The 21,437-nt window shown below is 45.7% G+C and overlaps 1 protein-coding gene across 3 annotated transcripts; it reads right to left on the bottom strand.

Moving 5' to 3' along the window:
* Positions 1-1,289: 1,289 nt before the first annotated feature.
* Positions 1,290-16,926, bottom strand: atxn7l2b (ataxin 7-like 2b). 3 transcript variants are annotated; one of them, XM_061257990.1, is made up of 10 exons: positions 16,736-16,926; positions 15,447-15,515; positions 11,601-11,934; positions 10,537-10,760; positions 10,089-10,171; positions 7,285-7,496; positions 6,720-6,885; positions 4,916-5,037; positions 3,560-4,487; positions 1,290-1,620 (listed from the first exon to the last, which is right to left on the bottom strand). In XM_061257990.1, the coding sequence occupies exons 1-10, from the start codon at positions 16,863-16,865 to the stop codon at positions 1,603-1,605; spliced, it is 2,286 nt and encodes a 761-aa protein (XP_061113974.1). In that variant the 5' UTR covers positions 16,866-16,926; the 3' UTR covers positions 1,290-1,602. The 3 variants fall into 3 exon arrangements, with proteins under 3 accessions (XP_061113974.1, XP_061113975.1, XP_061113976.1); XM_061257991.1 differs by lacking the exon at positions 16,736-16,926 and adding an exon at positions 16,292-16,545; XM_061257992.1 differs by lacking the exon at positions 16,736-16,926 and having other exon boundaries at positions 15,403-15,514.
* Positions 16,927-21,437: the final 4,511 nt, after the last annotated feature.

Raw genomic sequence — 21,437 nt, 5'->3', positions numbered from 1 at the left:
GCTCATAACAAGACTTCCACTTGGTGTCTGTAGCTTAAACTGAAACTAACCCAAAAAAAAAAAAAATTTGAAACCCTGAATGTTTAATTTTCTGTCAAAATTAGGCTTAGGCTATTGCTAAACCCTGCTGTAAAATCCAGCTATGCCAGCGCTGGTAGCTTGACTGAACTGGTCCACCAGCTATACCAGCTGTTTCAAAACCTAGCTTGAGCGGTTCTATTTTTCAGCATGGAAGCGTAATATCATTAAATTATTAAATTAAATTTCCGGGCGTTTCCGCTCATCGATGCACACATGGGGCTTGGCTTCCAGTGCGGTTTGTGAGTGTGGCGCAGAGGAACAAACCGCAGACCATGTCATCCTGTACTGCCCGATCTATCGGGCACCCAACGGGATGCATGGTCTGACGGTTCTGGATGACGACTAGGTGGCATGGCTGCTGGAGGTGTGTCCCGAAATATAGCCCGGGTGAACCCGCCCCCCCAGGCTCGGGGGGGGGGGTAAAAGGATAGCCCCTCGCCCCCGGGCCTGGGGGAGTGGAGAGAACAACACCTGCCCACACGACGACGACGACGATTAAATTATAGGCTAAATTCCCAACAGGACCAACAATGCTTGAGCAGCCAAATAAGCCTTGGCTTCAGTTGATTATAAATGACCCAAGATGTCATATATGTTATAGATATATATATATGCTTTGACATACAAGATTCAATTTCAAGTATGCATTCAATGTTTTTGTCTTTGCTGAATACATTACATTAAAATGAAATTTGTATAAAGAGAAACTCCAGCAACAAATGTAAATTTGGGCCTTTGCCTACTCGTCACTTACAGCCTAATGCTTGGGAGGCCATTTCCCTATGCAAGGTGAGGCAGTATTTTGTAGCTTCAGCACTCGAAATGTCCCCAGCCGAATATTGAATTAAATGATACATTTTAAAATACGGGCCTACACGTATGTAGACTGAAGCAGTCGTGAAGCAGAGGGTCATTTTCTGTTCGTTCACACCAGGGGCCTGTAGCCCATCACAAAGGTTTTTACTTCAGTCCATGTACATTAGCAGATAACTGCACATTAATCTATTTAAATCCTCTTGAGGCATTGAAACAACCTTAATTTAATGCTACATTATGCATTATGCTTTTAAATGCAACTTAATGACTGTATCCCCCCCTCTCTTGACCATTTCATTTGTAATCATTTCATGTTTTGTTCATTCTGATTCTTATAACAGGACCTGAGAGCACATTCAAATAATTATATGAAAGAAAAATAAGACAACACATTCAAGTGATATGGATATTTAATCCGTTTTTCCATATATCAACATATTCATCTGTTTAGCAGCATAACAGGTAGGTCTTGAGGTATTTCTATATTTATACACAGGTAATTCATTTATTCATTCACTCTCTGTACTCATTATCTCTCACCCACGCATGTACACACACACATACATACACACATACGCATACACGCATACACACACTCCTACTGATGTCAGCACACAGGTGCAGAACACACACACTTGTAAGGTTCCTGTCTGATGGACAGACTGCCAGAGGCTTCTTCTCCCGGTGGTAATAAGGCAGGCACTCTCAGTGATGCAGTTTTGGCTGTCAGACAAAAGAGAGGGTGAAAACAGCGTTACTTTGGGAACACAGTTTGAATGCACAAGGTTTGCACAACATCAACTGTCACGCATATTTAGACATTCTAATGAAATTGTTCCTTCCTGTTTCCTACACTCTGGCCACTTTGTCTCTCAGGACGGTGTCACAGTGGATTTTACCCGATATTTTATCTGTATTTTGTGTTTTCTGACCTCTCACACCGAGAAGTACAATTAAAACTCACCAGTGACAACAAACAAATGTTATTGTACCATTGTACCACTGCTTATTCAGCCACCACAGTGAACAGCTCTGTATGCACCGTTATTCAGGTTAATGAGGAACCCGCACGCGCATTTTGTGATCATGTATTCGGATTGTATGACAGACCTTTACACAGGATCTGGACGGGCAGTTTTTAAACCAGAGCCTGAGAAGAAACGGCTTGCACATTTAAGCCCTAAACGGACCTGCTGCCTGCAGCATATTTACACTAGCGGTATCTGTAGAGAGCTGAAAAAAGACCTCTCATCAATAATTGGGGGGGATGTTGAGTAACGCAAGGCTCTTGCACTCAGAGGTGTAAGAATCCAGGCTCTTCCCCAGTACTTTGTTCCAACCACCTGGATTTGCTAATTAGCACAATCCTACAGAACTAATTAGTGAAATCAGCTGGCTGAAATGTTGGAAATGGTAGAAGAAACACAAGGCAGCCTGTAGCCTAGTGGCTAAGGTACATGACTGGGACCCGGAAGGTTGGCGGTTCAAGCCCCGGTGTAGACACAATAAGATCCACACAGCTGTTGGGCCCTCCAGCAAGGCCCCTAACCCCATGCTGCTCCAGGGGGGATTGTCCCCTGCTTAGTCTAATAAACTGTAAGTTGCTTTGGATAAAAGAGTCAATAATATCAAATTATTTTACTTTCTTACCCCAGGACTTTCTACCTCTGAAGACCCACCTGTGATGTATGCACAGGTGGAAACTATTCTCAAAGACGTCCTGCACGAAGATGCACTTTCACACTTGTGTACTGTTCAGCATTTCTAAAGACAAAGCTCATCCTTGTGTGCATATCACAAAAACAAAAAGAGGAGAAAACTAATAACAGAAAAGCCGTAAAAACTTCTACAGAATCAATCGAGACACCATCGGAGTCAAATCTGTTCACATTAACCCATTATGGACTAAGGTGCCCTATAGAAAACTCCTAGAAAGGCCTAGGAATCACAATGCCTTTCAACGGTCATATTTGCTATCCCTATTTGTGATTCCTAGGATCAATGCTGGCGTTGCATCAGTCTGTTAAGGGAGATGTAATGCGCAGATCACAACTGTCTGTTAAGGGAGATGTAATGCGCAGATCACAACTGTCTGTTAAGGGAGATGTAATGCGCAGATCACAACTGTCTTGTTTCTGGATTTCAGACCGACTTCTGCTCTTAATTAATTAGCCAAATCATTTACATGATCTGTCATTCATAGCCACAGTCTGTGAACAGCAGCTGGTCTTGACAGGTAGCATTTTATTATGGTCTAATTTACGGTGAATATCGCTAATTAGCTGATTGAGCCAGGGGTAACTGGTGGCAGCAAAATCCTGCATACGGTAACTTACACACCAGCCCTCCAGGACAGGGGTTGCCCATCCCTGATCTAAATACAAATCTTGTTTTCCAGGAAATGAATGGAAAAGAACTTCAGTGTGAAAACGCACAATTTTAGAATTTGCCTGGAATATATCCTTATCTGACGTGTTCGCTTGTTCGTTGTATGACCTGCTTCGTACGTCGCTTTGGATAAAAGCGTCTGCTACATAAAATGTAATGTAATATCATTTAAACCGTGTTCGTACGGTTATGAAGAACTGACAAAATTGAAAAAGTGAATTTTGATTTCAGCTTGACTTTAAGGAGCAATAGGACAGTATTTGGCGTTTCCCACCTTCTGTGTGCCGAGGCCCTTCCCCAGCCCTGCGGGGACGCCGCCCGCTTTGCCGTCCTTCTTCCAGGAGAAGAATCCGGAATGGGAGGCGGCCGACAGGCGGGGGAGCTTGGAGGGGCGCGGGGGGGCCAGGGGCGGGGGGCAGCTGCTCTTGCGCTTCTTCCCCAGGCCCTTGTGGTCGTAGCTGACGGCCTTCCTGTGGGGCCCCGGGCCCCCGCCGCGGCCCCGTGACGAGGGGTCGGGGGGCGGCGACTGGGCGTGGCCGGGGGGCGGGGCCTGAGCGTGTCCGTGGGGGAGGGGCCACTTGGAGAGCCCGGGGGAGGGTAGGCGGGGCTCTGGTGAGGGGGGTTTGGGGCGTGGCGGCTTGCTCCCGGGCGAAAGGGCGCCGTTGATTGGTCCGTGGGGGGAGGGCGTGGTCCTGGAGAAGCCTGGGGGCCGGCCCCTTTCGTGGCCGGAGCAGTTCCTGTCTCGGGAGGGGGAGGGGGAGGGGGATGGGGAGGTGGAGTGGTCTTCTGGGGGCGGTTTCCTCCTCTTGGAGGGCGTGGGAGGGGAGCGGCGTTCGGCCTCCCGCAAACGGGTCTGCTGCTTGCTGGGACGGCCCACGGGGTTACGCGGCCGGGCCTCGCCCGAGGGGGAGGGCGAGGGCGCGGTGGTTTGGAGGGGCGCGGTGATTGGCTGGCCCCCGCCCTTGCCCTCCGACACCCTGCAGGCGGAGCCCGGGCTGGGGGAGGAGTTTGAAGGCCGCCCCCCCCTCCCCACCCCGAGCGAGGAAGAGGAGGAAGAGGAAGAAGCGCAAGTCCTGAGGGAGGAGGCGGCACCGGGAAGCCCCGCCCCTCTTGTGGTGCCGCCCGTGGAATGCTGGGAGTTGTAGTGCGGAGAGGTGAGGCTAGGGAGCGTAGACTGGAGGTCTGCAGCTTGAGGTATTTTTCTGCGGATGAGAAGATGACGTGAATTTCTCCCATAATCACCTCCTCCCACACCACCCGGGTTAGAGGAGACAATTAGACACATTTAGCCCTTTCAGTGCCAAGCCCAATACAAAGTGGGTCCACCCAAATAGCAAGGGGTTTTGGCTCTGGTTGAGAAAAATGTAGCATTTTGTAGGGGCTCTAAACAATAGTATAGCAGTTATTCTGATTGGTTGAAAAGGTAGAGAGTGCCATATGGGTTAAAGTCACTACTCACTAGTCGCTATTCACATTAAAGATTTCTGCTTATATTCATACACGCTTTATAACCTTCATATGCGCTTTATACCTTCATAAGGTTTACGTGCTTATCCAAACAAGCTAGGTGAGCTAGTTAGCTTGGAGGCCGATGGCTCAAGCAGAGCTATGGTGGTGGGGAGACACTCACTTCCACAGGTGAGCGCTGAGGTGATGCTCCACCATGGTGTTCAGGGCCGACCGCAGGTGGTGCAGCCGACGGTCGAAGGTGAAGACACTGCGGCCCAGAGCATGACTGCCGAACGAACACAGCTGCAGGAGAGAGAGAGAGAGCAACCGCTTAGAAACTATCCCCACAGCAACAACCCCAAACTGAGCTACGGGAGAACAACCCCTCAGAAACTAGCCCCACAGCAACAACCCCAAACTGAGCTACCGAAGAACAGCCACTCAGAAACTATCCCCACAGCAACAAACTCAAACTGAGCTACAGGAGAACAACCGCTCAGAAACTATCCCCACAGTAACAACCCCAAACTGAGCTCCAGGCAAACAGCCCCTCAGAAATGTCCCCCACAGCAACAAACTCAAACTGAGCTACAGAAGAACAACCGCTCAGAAACTATCCCCATAGTAACAAACCCAAATAAACTCAGCTACGAGAGAGCAGGGCAGGATCATGCCAGCAGCAAGCTCCTTCAAAAAAGGGGCTGCCAGGTGGTTCTGCTACCTACTGAATAACAACAACCCATCTGAAACTACCCCCAAGTAACTCGGCCAAAGTAACAACCCAGAGTAAAAACCACAGATCACCCCTTGATACATTATTTGTCCAGGAAGATTTGAGAAAATTCAGATGTGTGAAGTAAAATTTTATGTTACTTTGAAGGATATAATGATGCTATGTTACACATGATGTTATGTTCTGTTATACAGCACACTCAGAAATGTGTCATAAACACTTCTGTAGTTTGCTGCACATCCAACCTCGTGCAGTTCACCGGGCTGAGATGTAAAATAGCCGACTGGCTTCAATGCGCCGTCTTAAATCAGTTCCTCTTTCTGTGAAGACTCCGCGGCCTCTGCACTTCCTAAAACAGAGAAGCTGGGCCACGAGGCCCAACGGTGTCGTGTGATTGGACCTTTGGAGGAGGTGACCACAGCGGTGGGAGTGCACAGTGTGGTCCGACCAAATATATCCCACCCAGGGCCACAACTACCACTGAGGACACCCAGGGCCACAACTACCACTGAGGACACCCAGGGCCACAACTACCACTGAGGACACCCAGGGCCACAACTACCACTGAGGACACCCAGGGCCACAACTACCACTGAGGACACCCAGGGCCACAACTACCACTGAGGACACCCAGGGCCACAACTACCACTGAGGACACCCAGGGCCACAACTACCACTGAGGACACCCAGGTCACTTTGATAGACACATCTTTGCCAAGAATATTCTTGCAGAGAGAGAAAAAAAAAAAAAAAAAAAAAAAAAAAAAGGGTAGATGTATCAACAATTTTGAATAAAGTTGATTGAAATGCATGCAAATAAAGAGTTTTATTTCTGTTTTACCTAATTGAGTACCGAAGTGGCCTTACCTGATAATACCAACACTTTCTTTAATCACATTGTTAATCAAGGAAAATGATTGAAAACAGGTCAAGACCAATAATTAGTTTAAGGGGGGTATTTGAGCTCAGGATCCGCCACTGGTCATGTCCCAGGTATTATTTATCCGTGTCCATTTCCAATGCCTGTATTTCATTTCATTCTTTAGTGAGAACATCATCTGCAATTAATTCAGGAGGGGAATGAATGGTCTTTAATATTTTCTCAAAATTAAACCAAGTTTAGAGGCATATGAACAGCATTCACATCCCAAAATGCATCCACAATTAAAGGGGAAAAGGAGCATACACCACCCCCTACCCTGGCCCGGCCGAGTCTCTGGACCTCGGTATATATATATACCCCTGGTCTTACCGCGAGTGGTTTCGGGTGCCAGGAGGTGAAGGGGACGTCCGGGGGCTCCTCCTGCCCCTCCCCCTCGCTCTCCTCACTGGACAGCCGGCTGGGGGCGGAGGGGTGTGGGGGCTCCTCCTCCCAGTGCTCCCCCTCTTCCGCACCGCTCCCCGAGGGGGTCCTGGACCTGCCCACCACGACACAGCATATAAACAATACACTCACAAAATATACACAGTATACAAACAATATAACCAAAAACACAAACAATATACTCCCAAAATACACACAGCATACAAACAATATACTCACAAAATACACACAGCATACAAACAATATACTCACAAAATACACAGTATACAAACAATATACTCACAAAATACACACAGCATACAAACAATATACTCACAAAATACACAGCATACAAACAATATACTCACAAAATACACACAGTATACAAACAATATACAGGCCCAAAATATAGTATGAAAGTGCAGTGTCATCTGTGTAGTAACATACCTGGCAACAAACAACAGAGGTCACACAGCCCAAATACAGTGCGTATGGAATCATATTTCAGTCGTACCTGGGCACTGTGCAGTTGGCCAGTCTCCGTCTGCATGCCGGGGACCCTGTTTGGCCCCCGGGGGGCTCGGGGCTGGGCGACCCCACCTCAGCCCCCTCCCTGACCTGGCCCGCCCGCTCCCGAGCCCTGGAGCTCATCTTCAGCTCGGCCACCAGCTGGTCGAAGTTCCGGCTTCTGCCAGCTACCTGCCGACGCTGGTGGATGGAATGTATCTGAGGGGGTCAAAGGTCAAAGGTCAAAGGTCATGTCCCCCCTTTTTTGGGGGGGGGGATTTGTGCATTATTTGCCTTGTTCCATTTAGCATATGCACTGAATAAAAATAAAAAAAGTACAAAAATCAAACACAGCCCTGACATGACCATCAACAGAGGAATGAGGCAGGACTTTGACAGACAACCATCTGTTGTCAACAAAGGACATAATGAAACTAGATGAATTGGTATTAATCCTGGGCAGCAGGACACCTACTGTTCATTATTACTCTTCTCGGTACAAGAGCACCACAATGACTAAAACAGAGATTTACGGTGCAGTCAAGGTGTGGTGTGGCCGTGACTACAGCTTTGGAGAGTCCTGAAAAACCGGTTTGGTTACAGCTTAGCAAGCACAGCTCCGGAAAACCCCAAAGAAAGACTAAAAGAGACCGCAACTTTGATTTCTTTTTTTTTTTTTTTTTTGGATGACACCTTTGTTTTGTTCTTAGCCAGGTCAAGTGTTGGGACACTACTGCAAACAATGTGAAGGTATAATAACACTGGGACAGATCATAATGTCTTTGAACAATGGTGTATGAAACAAGATCCACATAATTGGCTTGACACTCTTAGTCCCAACCACAGCAGACACATAGACCAACACCCGCTGACTTCCAATGGGCTTGAGAAAAGCGTTCCGATGCCGCAGAAGTGAAGTTTTCAGGCTCCACCATGCTGTATAAATTGGAGCCAGAGACTGTGCAGTACGGAAATTGGGAGCCCTCATATTAGACCTACCAAGTGCTACGCATCATAACAGGGTTCTAGACTAGAGTGTGCGAGCTACAATTTCACGTGGTCGCATTAGTGCGAGTGCATGATGATCACCGGTGTTTTGGTGCCGCTCCGGCAGCGAATATCACACGGGTACTGCGTTAGCCATTGTGGTTGAAAATAGTACTTTTTCTTCTTCACTGGCTCAGTCGCTCTCTCCCTACCTGCACTCTTACTGCCTGTACCTTCATCATTAGTGCGCGTGCGTGTGTATGTAGCGGCGCTGAAGACAAAAGGCGCAAAACAAACAAACAATCAAAAAACATTAAGCGGTCCATTACAGATTATTTTAAAAAACAAAGTGAGGAGAGAGAGAAGGAGGCTGGTGGAGAGGGAGAGCCAACAATATGTCCCGAATCAGACACGACTGATGATGAGAGTGCAGGCAGCAGGGAGAAGAGTGCAGGTGGAAGCAGGGAGCGACTGAAGAAAAAAAAGTATTGCTTTCGAACACAATGGCTAACGCAGTACCCGTGGTTGCGGTACGAACTTCAGTGAATTTAGATTCAGATTTCCTTTACTGACATTGGAATACCACAAAATTCAGAGTTCAGTGTGGTGATGGCCTTGGGATAAAAACTGTTCATTAATCTTGTGGGTCCAAAACATTCAATGTTTGGCAGTGTTCAGTTCACGTATGAATGCTGCAGCTAATAAGTTATGCTGACGCTAAGCAAAGCTGTTATGCTTTGCTTTTATGTTTGTTATGTTTTGTTATGTTCAGTTATGTTCAGTATAAATATAAAAATATTTTGCAAATAACAAGTCTGGAGTCACTGTCAATCTTTACATCAATGCAAAACTAGGGTATGCAACTATTCATCAAGGTCATTGATTAATACCATGCTGTACAAAGAAAAAAGGTGCGACCAAATCATATGCTGGTGCGACCAACTGAGAAAGTTGGTAGCACCAGTGCTACCAGTGGAAAAGTTAGTCTGGAACCCTGCATAACACGAAGTGGATAGGCTACAGCAGTAGACGTCTAAAAAATAAGCATAATAAATACCTAATAAAGTGCTCAGTGAGTGTATATTTTCATAACTAGATGATGAAAACACGTATTGTAACTACATTTTCTAGCGGGAAAAAATAATGACTTGATTATTTCTAGCGTAATGCTACCATTGACTTCCATGAACGGGTTGGTAAAACTGGAGCCAACTGCTGAGCAACGTCTCACACACACCAAGCACATTCATTCCCATCCTACTGTTCACAGAGCGGTATCCAATCTAGGATCTACATATAGCTACATATAGTAGTGGCCCAAATCTGATGTGGAAAAGATCCGTGTCACATGTAGGCAAAAAATACAATGGGGATTTAGGCCACGTTAGCCTGTGATCTGTACGTAGCCATATTTCCAGACTTCCAGAATGTGTGTCGGGTGATTTGGCAGGTGAGCAGAGATGAACGTCAGGTAGGGGTGTCTGTGGAGCATCAGTCATCATGGCTCAAGACCCCGGACTGAATCTAAACAACGGTCAGGGCAGCCAAGGCACTGCCTGTCTGAAAAACGCCTGCCCAATCTGCATCTTAGATCGACAAACCCTGACACTTCCCTGTCCCAAAACCATTACTCTTTTTGTATTATTACAAGGGTATTCAACCCAGAGAATTTACTCTGGATTGAACCCCCCCGTGGTGGAGATGAAACCTGGTGTAAATGAAGTGACTCAGTGATGTAAATGTGAGCCAATGGGAAAGAGAGAAGAGCAGAATGAGGTGAGGAGGAGGAGGAGGAGGAGGAAGAGGGAGGAAGGGGTGGGTTACATTGCAGGTGAGCAGCCTGGTACAGAGCTTCCTCCTCTCCAGGTCCAGAACACCACAGTGCTTGTCCAGGTTGCACTCTTTCTCTGGGTAAAGGGAAGAGGACACACACATTACACACACCATCTGGCCAGTCTAGAGAACCACTGGCTTTGCCTGAGGTTACAGCTGCATAATATAGAGACAATGGGCCTCATGGAAGAATGTATTCTTATCATACACTTCTCAGAATTCTTTAGTTTGGGGCACATACAAATGTGCCACGTCAGATTTAACAAACACATTTAACTTCACAAAACTGTCCTAAATTAAGGTGCGCATTATGACACTGTATATTCGGTACTGTAGGTGGGTCCCATCGGATAGATACACATATACATTTGTGCGTGTGTGCACGTGCGTGTGCGCGCATGTGCGTGCATGTGCGTGCGTGAACAGAATACAGACTCACTGGGCACTTTCTTGTAGGTTTTGCTGTAGGTTCTGGGGGCGCGGAGGGTGCTGCTGGAGTCTGGAGGCCGGCCCAGCTCCCCCCGCCGAGGGAGGGGCTTCTCAGAGGGGGAGGGGCCGGTGCGGTGGGGGGGCCGCTGGGGCCCCCGGTTGCCAGGAGACATCGAGTACGGAGGGGAGTCCGGAGGGGGCGGGGTCTGAGAGAGCTCCTCCGTGGGTGAACAGCTGAGAGGGGAGAGGACGGAGATAAGAGGCAAATTAAAACCAGAGGGAGGAGCCTAAAGGTGGCAGTGTTCCTGCTGCAGAAATGAACTTCAACTAGTTTGCACAAACTAAATGAGGCAAAATGGGCTGTTTTTTTTCCGTGGTGAAAACGGAACTCCGCTTTGACTTTGACCACCGCAGTGAGCAGTTCTTCAGGCCAAACTAGATGTTCATCAACGTCAATGCGGAAATTTCCGGCAACGGGTCTGTAAAATATCACATGGGTGGCTGCATGCACACTCTCTCTGACCAGAATTCTGCCAGCCGCCCCTCTTTACACTGCGCAGTCCCGCAGTTAAGCCAATCGGGCAGTGTCCTGGGGCCTGTGGACCAATCGGGACCAATGAAGCTAAGTCCATTGGTCCCAATTGGACTCCCTCTCATTTCCTTTGACTCTGTGTCCCCTCACCACCAAATTAGCCCGGGCCTCCCCCCCCAGTCACTTGTATCTATTCAGTGTCGGTTAACTGACCTATTAGTTTAGAAAAACACATAGCTCACATTCTTGCTCTTTCTCCTTGTAGTCATGTTTTTATCTGCCACAAGGAAACAGCAGTTGCTGTTGCTGTCATATCCACATTGAAAAGATATAAGTGATGGTTTTTCACCTGGTAGCATTTCACTTTGGCTCAGAGAATTGGAGGTGTGCTACCACATCAGCTACGATGAAATAAAAAAAGACTGAAAGAAGTCTAACACTGCATGACGGAGATGGTTGTTACTTTGCTTATAAAAAAGCAGATGCTCTATCGCCCACAGCCCTAAAGGACAGTTGAGGCGCCGCGTTGGCGGTTCCCTTACCCAGCTCCCTCCTTCAGTGGTCTGGCGGGCCGGTGCTGCCCCAGGGGCAGGGGGGGCTGCGGGGGGACCCGGGGGGGCCCCGTGCCCTGGGGCCGGCTGTCGCGGGCAGGGCGGGGCGGGGCGTGGCCGGGGCGGGGAGGGGCGTGTCCGGGGCGGGGCTTCTGAGCCCCGGCAGAGGGGGAGGGGTGGAGCCGGCCGCAGAGTTTACCCAGGGGGCCGTGCCGGGCCTCGCAGTGCCTCTCGAACGCCTGCGGCTTCACCACCTGCCCGCAGTGACCACACACCACCAGGCAGAACTCGTCGTGCGCCGGGCAGTGGCCGAAGATAGACATGTCTGCGGGAACAGAGACGGGGCTTAAACACTGCAAAACGGCCCCAACGCGCCTCAGGCCGGCTACATAAACTACGACTACAAGGTACTTAACAGCCAGGACAATACAGTCGTAAGGACTCCTTACCCAGACAACTTCACTGGGACTAGCAGAAATATGGAAAGCTGTAGCACACAAAGCTCAGAGCAAAACACTGTTTCATGCAACAGGGGAAAGACTGATGCTTCAACGTCTACAACGTCTTCCTCACAGTCAAGCGTCTTAAATATCACTCCTGCCACATTTCAGGGTTAGAACATGTCTCACATTTGTAGTAAAGTCATTCAATAGCAAGTACTAAAATGCATAAATCAAAAACTGCCACCTGTGTCAGACCCACATCAAGCCCATTCTCCTTATGCGCTTACGGAGTTATTTGCAGCAAAGTCAGACCGCTTGAAAAGACTTTGGGGGGGGGGGGGGGCCAAACTGCCAGTTTGTGTTGGAGACTGTGGGGAGAGTGTAAACTGGAGAAAGGAGACAGCTGGAGGGTGCGTTTATTTTGGCTCAGATCAATGGCTCCCGTTCATCCGCTGGGCGCGGCAGCGACCGCTTCTCCGGCACTCTGGCTGTCGCTGCGGGAGCACGCTGTGGGGGCGACAGCTGCACACGCCGCCTTTCAGAGGGCACTGCTGCCAAAACTCGCCCAGAAAGGGGGGCAGCCCGGTACATGACTGGGACAGCCTGTAGCCTAGTGACTAAGGTACATGACTGGGGTAGCCTGTAGTCTAGTGGCTAAGGTACATGACTGGGGCAGCCTGTAGCCTAGTGGCTAAGGTACATGACTGGGGCAGCCTGTAGCCTAGTGGCTAAGGTACATGACTGGGGCAGCCTGTAGCCTAGTGGCTAAGGTACATGACTGGGACAGCCTGTAGCCTAGTGGCTAAGGTACATGACTGGGGCAGCCTGTAGCCTAGTGGCTAAGGTACATGACTGGGGCAGCCTGTAGCCTAGTGGCTAAGGTACATGACTGGGGCAGCCTGTAGCCTAGTGGCTAAGGTACATGACTGGGGCAGCCTGTAGCTTAGTGGCTAAGGTACATGACTGGGGCAGCCTGCAGCCTAGTGGCTATGTTATATGACTGGGGCAGCCTGTAGCCTAGTGGCTAAGGTACATGACTGGGAACCGGGAGGTTGATGGTTCAAGCCTCAGTGTAGCCACGATAAGATCCGCACAGCTGTTGGGCCCTTGAGCAAGGCCCTTAACTCCACATTGCTCCGGGGGGGTGATGGTCCCCTACTTGGTCTAATCAACTGGAAGTCGTTTTGGATAAAAAGTGTCAGCTAAATAACAAATTATTTATCAAATTATATATATTTTTTAATCTCATCGACCGCCATACAATCTGGAGTCTTAGTCAAATACATAATTGTTTTGGATTCTGGATTCAAATACACCACGCTTTTTGCCAAGCTTGTCTGGTGTATTGGAAGATAAGAAATACTCTCAATAAATGAAAACCCCACCTTCTGGGCCTCTTCATAGGCACCAGGGAAGATCAATCGGGCACAGAAAAGTATTTGAATCCAAAACAAATGCATATCTCACCCAGGTCTACAGGCCACCCTAAAACGAAGCCCGGTCTATCAGGCGATCCACAAAAAACAACGATCACCTGATATCTGAGCTCCATGCATCTCTCCAAAAATGAACAAGACACAAATTCTGCATCAGCCTTCCAGAGCCTCTAAGGGAAGCAGGCACCTACTGTAACCTGCGTTGTGACTTTTCCCACTCAAACCAGAAAGCTCCAGAAGAACAGCCAGCCTCAGCAGAGCAGGCAGTGGGATATTTACATAGAGCAAGCAGCGGGCCAGATACAGGCTACGCTCTTCGGAGCTCGTTCGTTCCGTTACCGTAGGCCTCGGTGACGAGGCCTAGCCCAGCACAGCCTATATCTCAGGGCCTTCCCACGTGGCTGGGGAGCGAACAGCACCGTCCACAATTTGCCAAATGAATTATGTATCTGATATCTAAATCCTGAATAATTTAGAGGGGAGAAAACCCTTGGTGAAAAGAAGAAGGAGAAAAAAAAAAAAAGAAAAAAAAGGTTAATCTCAATTTCTCTCCGCAGGGTGCTCCACCACACGGCTCTTTCCTGGGAACCGAACCGAATTAAAAGGCGACACGATGACAAAGACCTCCGCAGAACTCCGCACCTGCCACCGTTTTCCATTCTTTCCCACCCGTTTCTTCAGGGTATTTATTTTACCAGCGGGCGTTTCTGCCGCGTCGAGTATTTAACAACTGCGAAAAGGCAGCAATCCAACGGACCTCTGTGGGGATTTACAAGGTGGATTTGCTTTTTATGGGGCCGTTCCACAGTGGGGGGAAAAGGTCAGCTGTAGCCACCCAATCAGTACCCAGCACCAGCTGCATCAGCCAGTCACAATCCCACACTTTCTACTCTCACTCTGATTCAGAAAATAATTGCAAGCTATTTTTAAGCTGTTTTAAACCTGAATGGGAAACCATTAACCATTAAATTTGATGTGTTAAGTAATAGGCATTCGGTCACCACTTTATCAGTACACCTGTGCACCAATTCCTCAATGCAAATATTTAAATGAGCCGATCATGTGGGAGTAATTCAATGCATAAAGCATAGTCAAGGGATTTGGTTGTTGTTCAGACCAAGCTTCAGAATGGGAAATAAATGTGATCAAAGTGACTCTGACCATGGAATGATTGTTGGTGCAAGACGGGGTGGTTTGAGTATCTCAAAGATCTGCTGGGATTTTCACACACAACCTGTCTCTACTAAAGATGACAGAGATTGATGTGGAAAAAAAAAAAAAAAAAAAAAAAAAAAAATTTGAGCACCAGTCCTGTGGGCAAAAATGCAAGAGGGCAAAGGAGAATGGGCAGACTGGTTCAAAGTGACAGGAAGGTAACAGTAACGCAAACAGTAACCATGCATTACAATAGCGGTATGTAGAGAGCATCTCTGAACACACAACAACTCAAACCTTGAAGTGGATAGGCTACAGCAGCAGAAGACCAATAAGTCTAAAAAATAAGTCTAATAAATTCCTATTAAAATGGTCACAGTGTATATAACTGCCAGCTTCTATCACCAGCTGTAACTTAGCCCATTGTGCATATAAATGACATTAACCCTTATGCCACTGTAATCCTACAGTAGTAACACCTTATCAAATATTATTTAAGATCATGAAGGAAGATGAAGTAACAATTTAGCCAAAGAGTTTAGCCAAAATGCGCTGAAATTTCACTTAATTTCACTTCACCGTTTGTTTAGCAGATAACTTTATTCAGGGCACTTCCTGTGACCAATTGAACAAGCAACGGGAACAACAACATTGCCCTTAGCGGGATTTAAAAATGCAATGTTATGTAATGTAATGTAAAAACTCCTCGTAGACCAGTTGTGAACCAGGTGAAAACTCCAGCAGGATTCGCTCTCTCACCTTCAAGTGCCACTGTGCACCGATCAATGCTGTCAAGGACTTACCCTCTTTCCTGAGAGTCATTGTTTCCACCTTTCTTTTTCCATTCTTGCTACATTCCTCCACTTCACACCCTGAAAGAAAATGGCAATTTTATTAGTTGTGGTGGTGTCATGCATTATGCACGTACACTTTACAGTGTTAAGACTTTAAACATGTAGATTACTGGAGGCAGTTGGCGACCCGACTGTCACGTGACTGATAGCGTACATACAACCAGCCAAAAATAAAGTGAAATTGAAAGACTTCCAAATGGCAAATTAAATTGGCTAGTTTGCGGTGCAACCGCGTGACGACGTGCGGCATCCGACACCCCCGCACCCCCTAATTCATTTTTTCCAGGTCATGAGTGTAAATAAAACGACAGACATAAAAGCATACACAATAGTGGTGTGTGCGACTGCGAGAAAGAAAAGAGACGCTGGATGTGGTATGGTGCGTAACGTACTTGGATCCGCAGGAACGGACAACGAGTTCGCCTGCTTTGAGACTCAAATAAGCGAGCTACAAAGCAAAGCACGCCAGGGGCCATCACCTCGTGGTTATTCCACGGCGTGTGTGCTACTATATATATGTTTAATATGAATAATAAACTTCGAGAGTGCGAAACACTTTTGGAGGGATGGCGTAACAATGCAAGACCCACAGACGCACACCCATGTTTCATGACATCCTCACTTAAGAAGCGAGGCTTGAGTGCCTTCCATCAGTCTCGACACAATCCCGATGCTGGAGGCTGGGGATACATTTATGCCTGTGGATGGAAGCGTGTAATGTTGCGTGGAAAGGTTCCTTCATACCAAACCTAGTTCGCTAACTAGCTGGCTAACACCGCTTGCTAGCAACAAACCTGCGAAGTAAGCCATTGAGCTCCTCCTCTGGCACCCGTCTACACAGCCTTACTTACACTAGCGAGACAGCTAGCGGCACACTTTTCGTCCAACTAATTCCGCTAGAAATGGACAGCGAGGCAAGTCACACGGGTCCCATATAAGTTCTGATTACTTTTTCCAAATAAAACCACAAATAGCCATCAGTTGAACTGACAAATATTTGCAATGCAAGCACACTGACATTTAATTCTTTCAATATTTTTTTCACGCGTCGGGGATGCGCTAGGACCCGGGAGACATCCTCAGGTTCATGGCTTGATATATATCCAGCACTAGGACCCAGCGGGTCCTTTGTTTGGGTTATAGTGCTCGGGCGCCGTGCGTTTTAACGAAAATAAACCATGGCAAATCGGCTGTCCGGTCCGAAAGTGTGCTGTGTTGTGGCCGAAGTCATCACTCACCTTCCGATACAAAAATACCGGCCCTATCTATCCAAGAACCCCAGCTCTGGCCTACGAAATCATCGAGACTCGGTATCCGCCGATCCAGAGCAGCCATTGCTGTCGTTGCGCGTTCACGCACCGCCATCATCACTGCGCGGGCACGTTGTTACGTCATTGTTCGCGTTCCCGCAGGTGCAGGGGTACCTGCGTGCTCGGGCACGCCGATGGGAGGACAAACAGCAGTTGTTAGACAATAAGGAACATTTTTGTAACTTTAATATTTTTTGACTGAATTTAAATTATTCGGGAAGAATTTTCTTCATTACGCAAAATACCATGTTATATTCAGTATGTGCCTCTGCGCACCTTCACAGCACGACATTTTAGAACTTCATTTAGGAAACCAGATGACTTCAGTGTATCAGATTATTGGACAACATCTGGAACATCAGCGGAACATTTGTAAATGGTTATAATTATATTTGCAAAATACAAAGAATACAAATACATCTGATGTAAATAATATATGTAAATAAATTGATGTTTTTTATTTATATTCATAATTATAGTTTTCTTTTTTTATCAAGAAACTCTTTGACATCCAATTACTGTCATTTGCTTATTTGCTCATTTGCGATGCCAAAATAATCGCAATGTAACTAAATAAAGCCCAAATATAATACATCTTTTTCCTTCCACAAAATGGGTGCAAGATCAGCATATGACAATCCAATGATCATTTTAAGCAATGAATGGGAGCTTCTTCTTCTTCTTCTTCTTTTATTTCCCTTTGAGAGTATAAGAGGGAGAGGGAAGGCTTCAGAGTATAACCTTCCAATTTTATTGAAATTATATTTCCTGTAAAACCGTCATCTTCACTACTGACTTCCTGAATGCCGTGTGAAGTTGGTCTCTTTCTCCTTTTAAAATGTAACCATGAAGGTGTAATGCGTAAATGCGCTGGTTTTTATGTCCAATAAAACCTTTATTGTTCCTTCATTTTACACCGAGTGTAGCTCTCTCATCTCTATTACCGCTCCAGTGAAGCCAAGAAGCAGTACAGCATCCCATTTCTGCTTTTATCACTAGTTGGTCCCTTCTGCCTGTTTGCATTCGGCAAGAGATCTGCCATCACAGAGGGAAAATTTAATTCCTCAAAGTATGAAACCAGCCATCTTACCTCACAAGAAATCCACTGTATATAACACAGATTTGGTGTGTTTTTTGCATGAACCCACAGCAGTGCAATGCATACAATCATGTAGATATGGGTCAGGAGCTTCAGTTAATGTTGACATCAACCATCAGAATGGGGAAAAAATCTGATCTAAGTGTCTTTTACCGTGGAAGGATTGTTGGTGGCAGACAGGGTGGTTTGAGTATCCCAGAAACTGCTGATCTCCTGGGATTTTCACGCACCCTAATCCAGCATTTCCAGCATTTGCAAAGAATGGTGCAACAAAAAAATAAAATAAATCCAGTGCGCAGCAGTTCTGCAGACAGAAATGCCTTGTTAATGAGAGAGGTCAGAGGAAAATGGTCAGACTGGTCAAAGCTGACAGGAAGGTGACAGTAACGCAAATAACCCCACATTACAACAGTGGTATGCAGAAGAGCATCTATGAACACACAATGCATCATAACTCTAAGTGGATAGGCTACAGCAGTAGAAATCTAAAAAATAAGTCCAATAAATACCTAATAAAGTGCTTACTGACTGTATATGTGTATTTGTTTTCTGATATTAGCAGCTGAAATAATTGAAATAATTACAGCAAAAAAAATCAGTAAAAGATTTTATAATGTATAATGCTAATAATGTATTTACACCGGTTTAAAACCGTTTCGAGGTACATATGATATAGTTACAGGTGCAGTATGCTTGTATGTTACATGGTTTTATCAAAGCCAAAGCTTATTTTCAGTCCCCTGAACTTTGCTGTATTGTTTGTGCTAATCTACTGCATATTGAAGACCTTGAAGTCCACATCTATAGTAATGTAAGTAAGTCATTTTTCACGAGTCAAACCAAATGAGCAAAGAAACTGTTGATATAGTGTTACAGAAACCAGGAGTTCTGAAAGGCTCACGGGGGAAAGTCATGGATTAGGATTATTCATGCCATGCAAATCCTCTTAAAGTCCAAGTCCCACTAAAACTGGCATTTAGCATTTCAGGTATATAATTCCTCAAATTAATCCATAAATAAATGTATTCATTATAATTGATCCATTCGTTTGTGGATTTTGTTGAGCACATGACATGTCCAGTGAGGACATGGGCTTCACTGCTCTGGGGTAAGGTGGTACTGTGGTCGTTGAAGATTGAACAGGCTCTCCTCTCTCGACCCCCATGCTACAGCTCAGAAGCACATGGCCTTTACAGGAACAAGGCCAGGAGACACATACTCCTCAGTGTCACCCGACTCAGCCCTATATTCCAAAGATGGAAACATGAAGCTCAAACATTCTGTTTGATGAAGCTGAACGGCATCTCCTGGAAATAGATTAAAGCATGTAGCCATACAGTGGTCATTTACAGTTGGCTAATAGAAATTCAGATGCATATAAAAAACAATGTGGATAATGATCTATATTCTATATTCTAATTTTTTCTGAAAACTGCTAAATGATTGGCACCCCTAACAATTATTGTAGATCAAACAAAGTGAAATTTGGAATACAATCATACTTTAATTTAGTTAATCTCAGTCTAAATGAACTATATTGTGCCATTACATCACTTCCTGTTTCACCAGAGTATAATAAATGAGGTAACAAGCATACAAAATCCCTTCCTCAACCATCAGCATGGGAAAAGCCAAAGAACTGTCAATTCAGAAGACACAGACCAGTGTCGGGTAATGGGAACAAAAACATACATAAACAGTTAAAAATACCACTTAGTGCTGTAAGAGCGATAATAAAAAGGAAGAAAAAATATTATAATAAAGCATGTTGGAAAATAAAGCTTATGTCAATAGCTGTATTATTTTTTAGTTTAAAACATGTTTTGTGCATATTAATCAAGGGCGGCAATAATTCCGGAGTCCACCGTATACTGTAATATAAGAGCAGAAAATCATTACAAACCCTCTACAAACGCAGATGAGACAGAAGAACCTCAGAAGCCAAGGGTTGGCCAAGTATAATTTTATCAAAATGTTTGGTGAATCCAGCCCAATTTACTAAGATTATTAACGAAGTAAGTCAAAGCCAATTCTACATTGGATTTAAGATGAAGGATGTTTATTAAATAGACAAACAAGATATTTTAATTAGAAACAAAAATGAAATCATGCACGCACATGGTCTCATGTCTTACAATTAAATAAAAAAGACATGAACAGGATATTATATTGAAATTACCGAGAGACCAGTAAGCCAGAGAATCCCACCTCAAGTGTGACAGAAAAAAATAAAACCAAGATGAAAGTCAAGATGAACCAATGACAAACCAAAGAACCACCACAAAAGAAGAAAACGCTCCTCTTCTCCAAAACGCAGCTAAAAACGAATAGCCCCCTCAGTCGTCATAGTAACAAGGATTGAGGACGCTACCCTGATTGGGCGGTGCCGAGATACGCAACTGAAGGGGCGGGGCTGAGGTTACATTTGATTATGGCAATGACTGACTTACACAAGATCTGACAAAATTAATATTTGTAAAAACAAAATTATTGAAAGCAGAACCAAGAACCATTGTATTATCAAAATGTTCATTGCTTTCATTTTTTTAAAGACAAAAAACATGAATACATTAGGAGCTAATTTGGAGCTTAGCTGTTGAATACCTTTCAGAAAAATGGTGAATGAACGTCTTCCTCCGACAATATGACATGTTTGTACACAGTCATTTCTATGTCTATGCAGGTTTGAAATGTCCAAAGAATATTGCTAGCATGTGACAAGGCCAAATGCACAACTTCAAACTACACACTGGGAAGCCTCAGCAAGCATTTCTTACATGATAAATAAGACCCTTGGATATTGAATATAAATGTATTCATTAACAGCATTAAGTAAATGCTGCTCATCTCATAAGCCTGGAATTCACGCCAGAGCTCTCTCCACTGGATACCAGTTGTGACCCAAATATAATGCAAATCCGTAGTTCTAGTCCATGGTGCAGCAAGAGGAACAGCATTCTCAATAAACTTTGCTGTTCTTTCTCTTAAAGGTCACTACTTTTCCCCACTCTGGCGCCCAGTGGTGGACCAAGCTCCCCCTCTAACCAGGACAGCAGTCACCGCCATCTTCCACCTCACACTGGTTCCACAGGTATTGGCACCCCTGGTTTAGTACTTTTTGCAAACCCTTTTGCTATAATCTGTGATAAGGTTAGAGGTGTTTTTTTTTTTTTTACTATTCCTCCATGAGGATTACCCCCCTCTTCAGTTCAGACCGCGAGTTTTTCATGGGATTTAAGTCTGGAGACTGAGACGGCCATTGGAGAACACGGTTGTTATTTTTACGTATTTCTGTGTAGATTTTGAGATTTTGATGTACGCTTGGAGTCACTGTCCTGCTGGACAATCAACGGACTACCAAGTCTCCTGCCAAGATGTCCTGATGCTCTGTTGAATTAATTGTGCCATTGATCCAAAAGGCATTTGTTAATCCAAAATCTGTGCTGGCCTGATATGCTGTGTTTAGGGGTTTCTTCAGAGGGTTATCAAAACCTTCTTGGAGAGGAGACACTGGTGGGTAGATCACAAAGC

The sequence above is a fragment of the Conger conger genome, chromosome 10 (genome assembly GCF_963514075.1).
Source record: "Conger conger chromosome 10, fConCon1.1, whole genome shotgun sequence".
NCBI lineage: Eukaryota > Metazoa > Chordata > Actinopteri > Anguilliformes > Congridae > Conger > Conger conger.
This window is presented reverse-complemented; position numbering and strand designations above follow the sequence as displayed.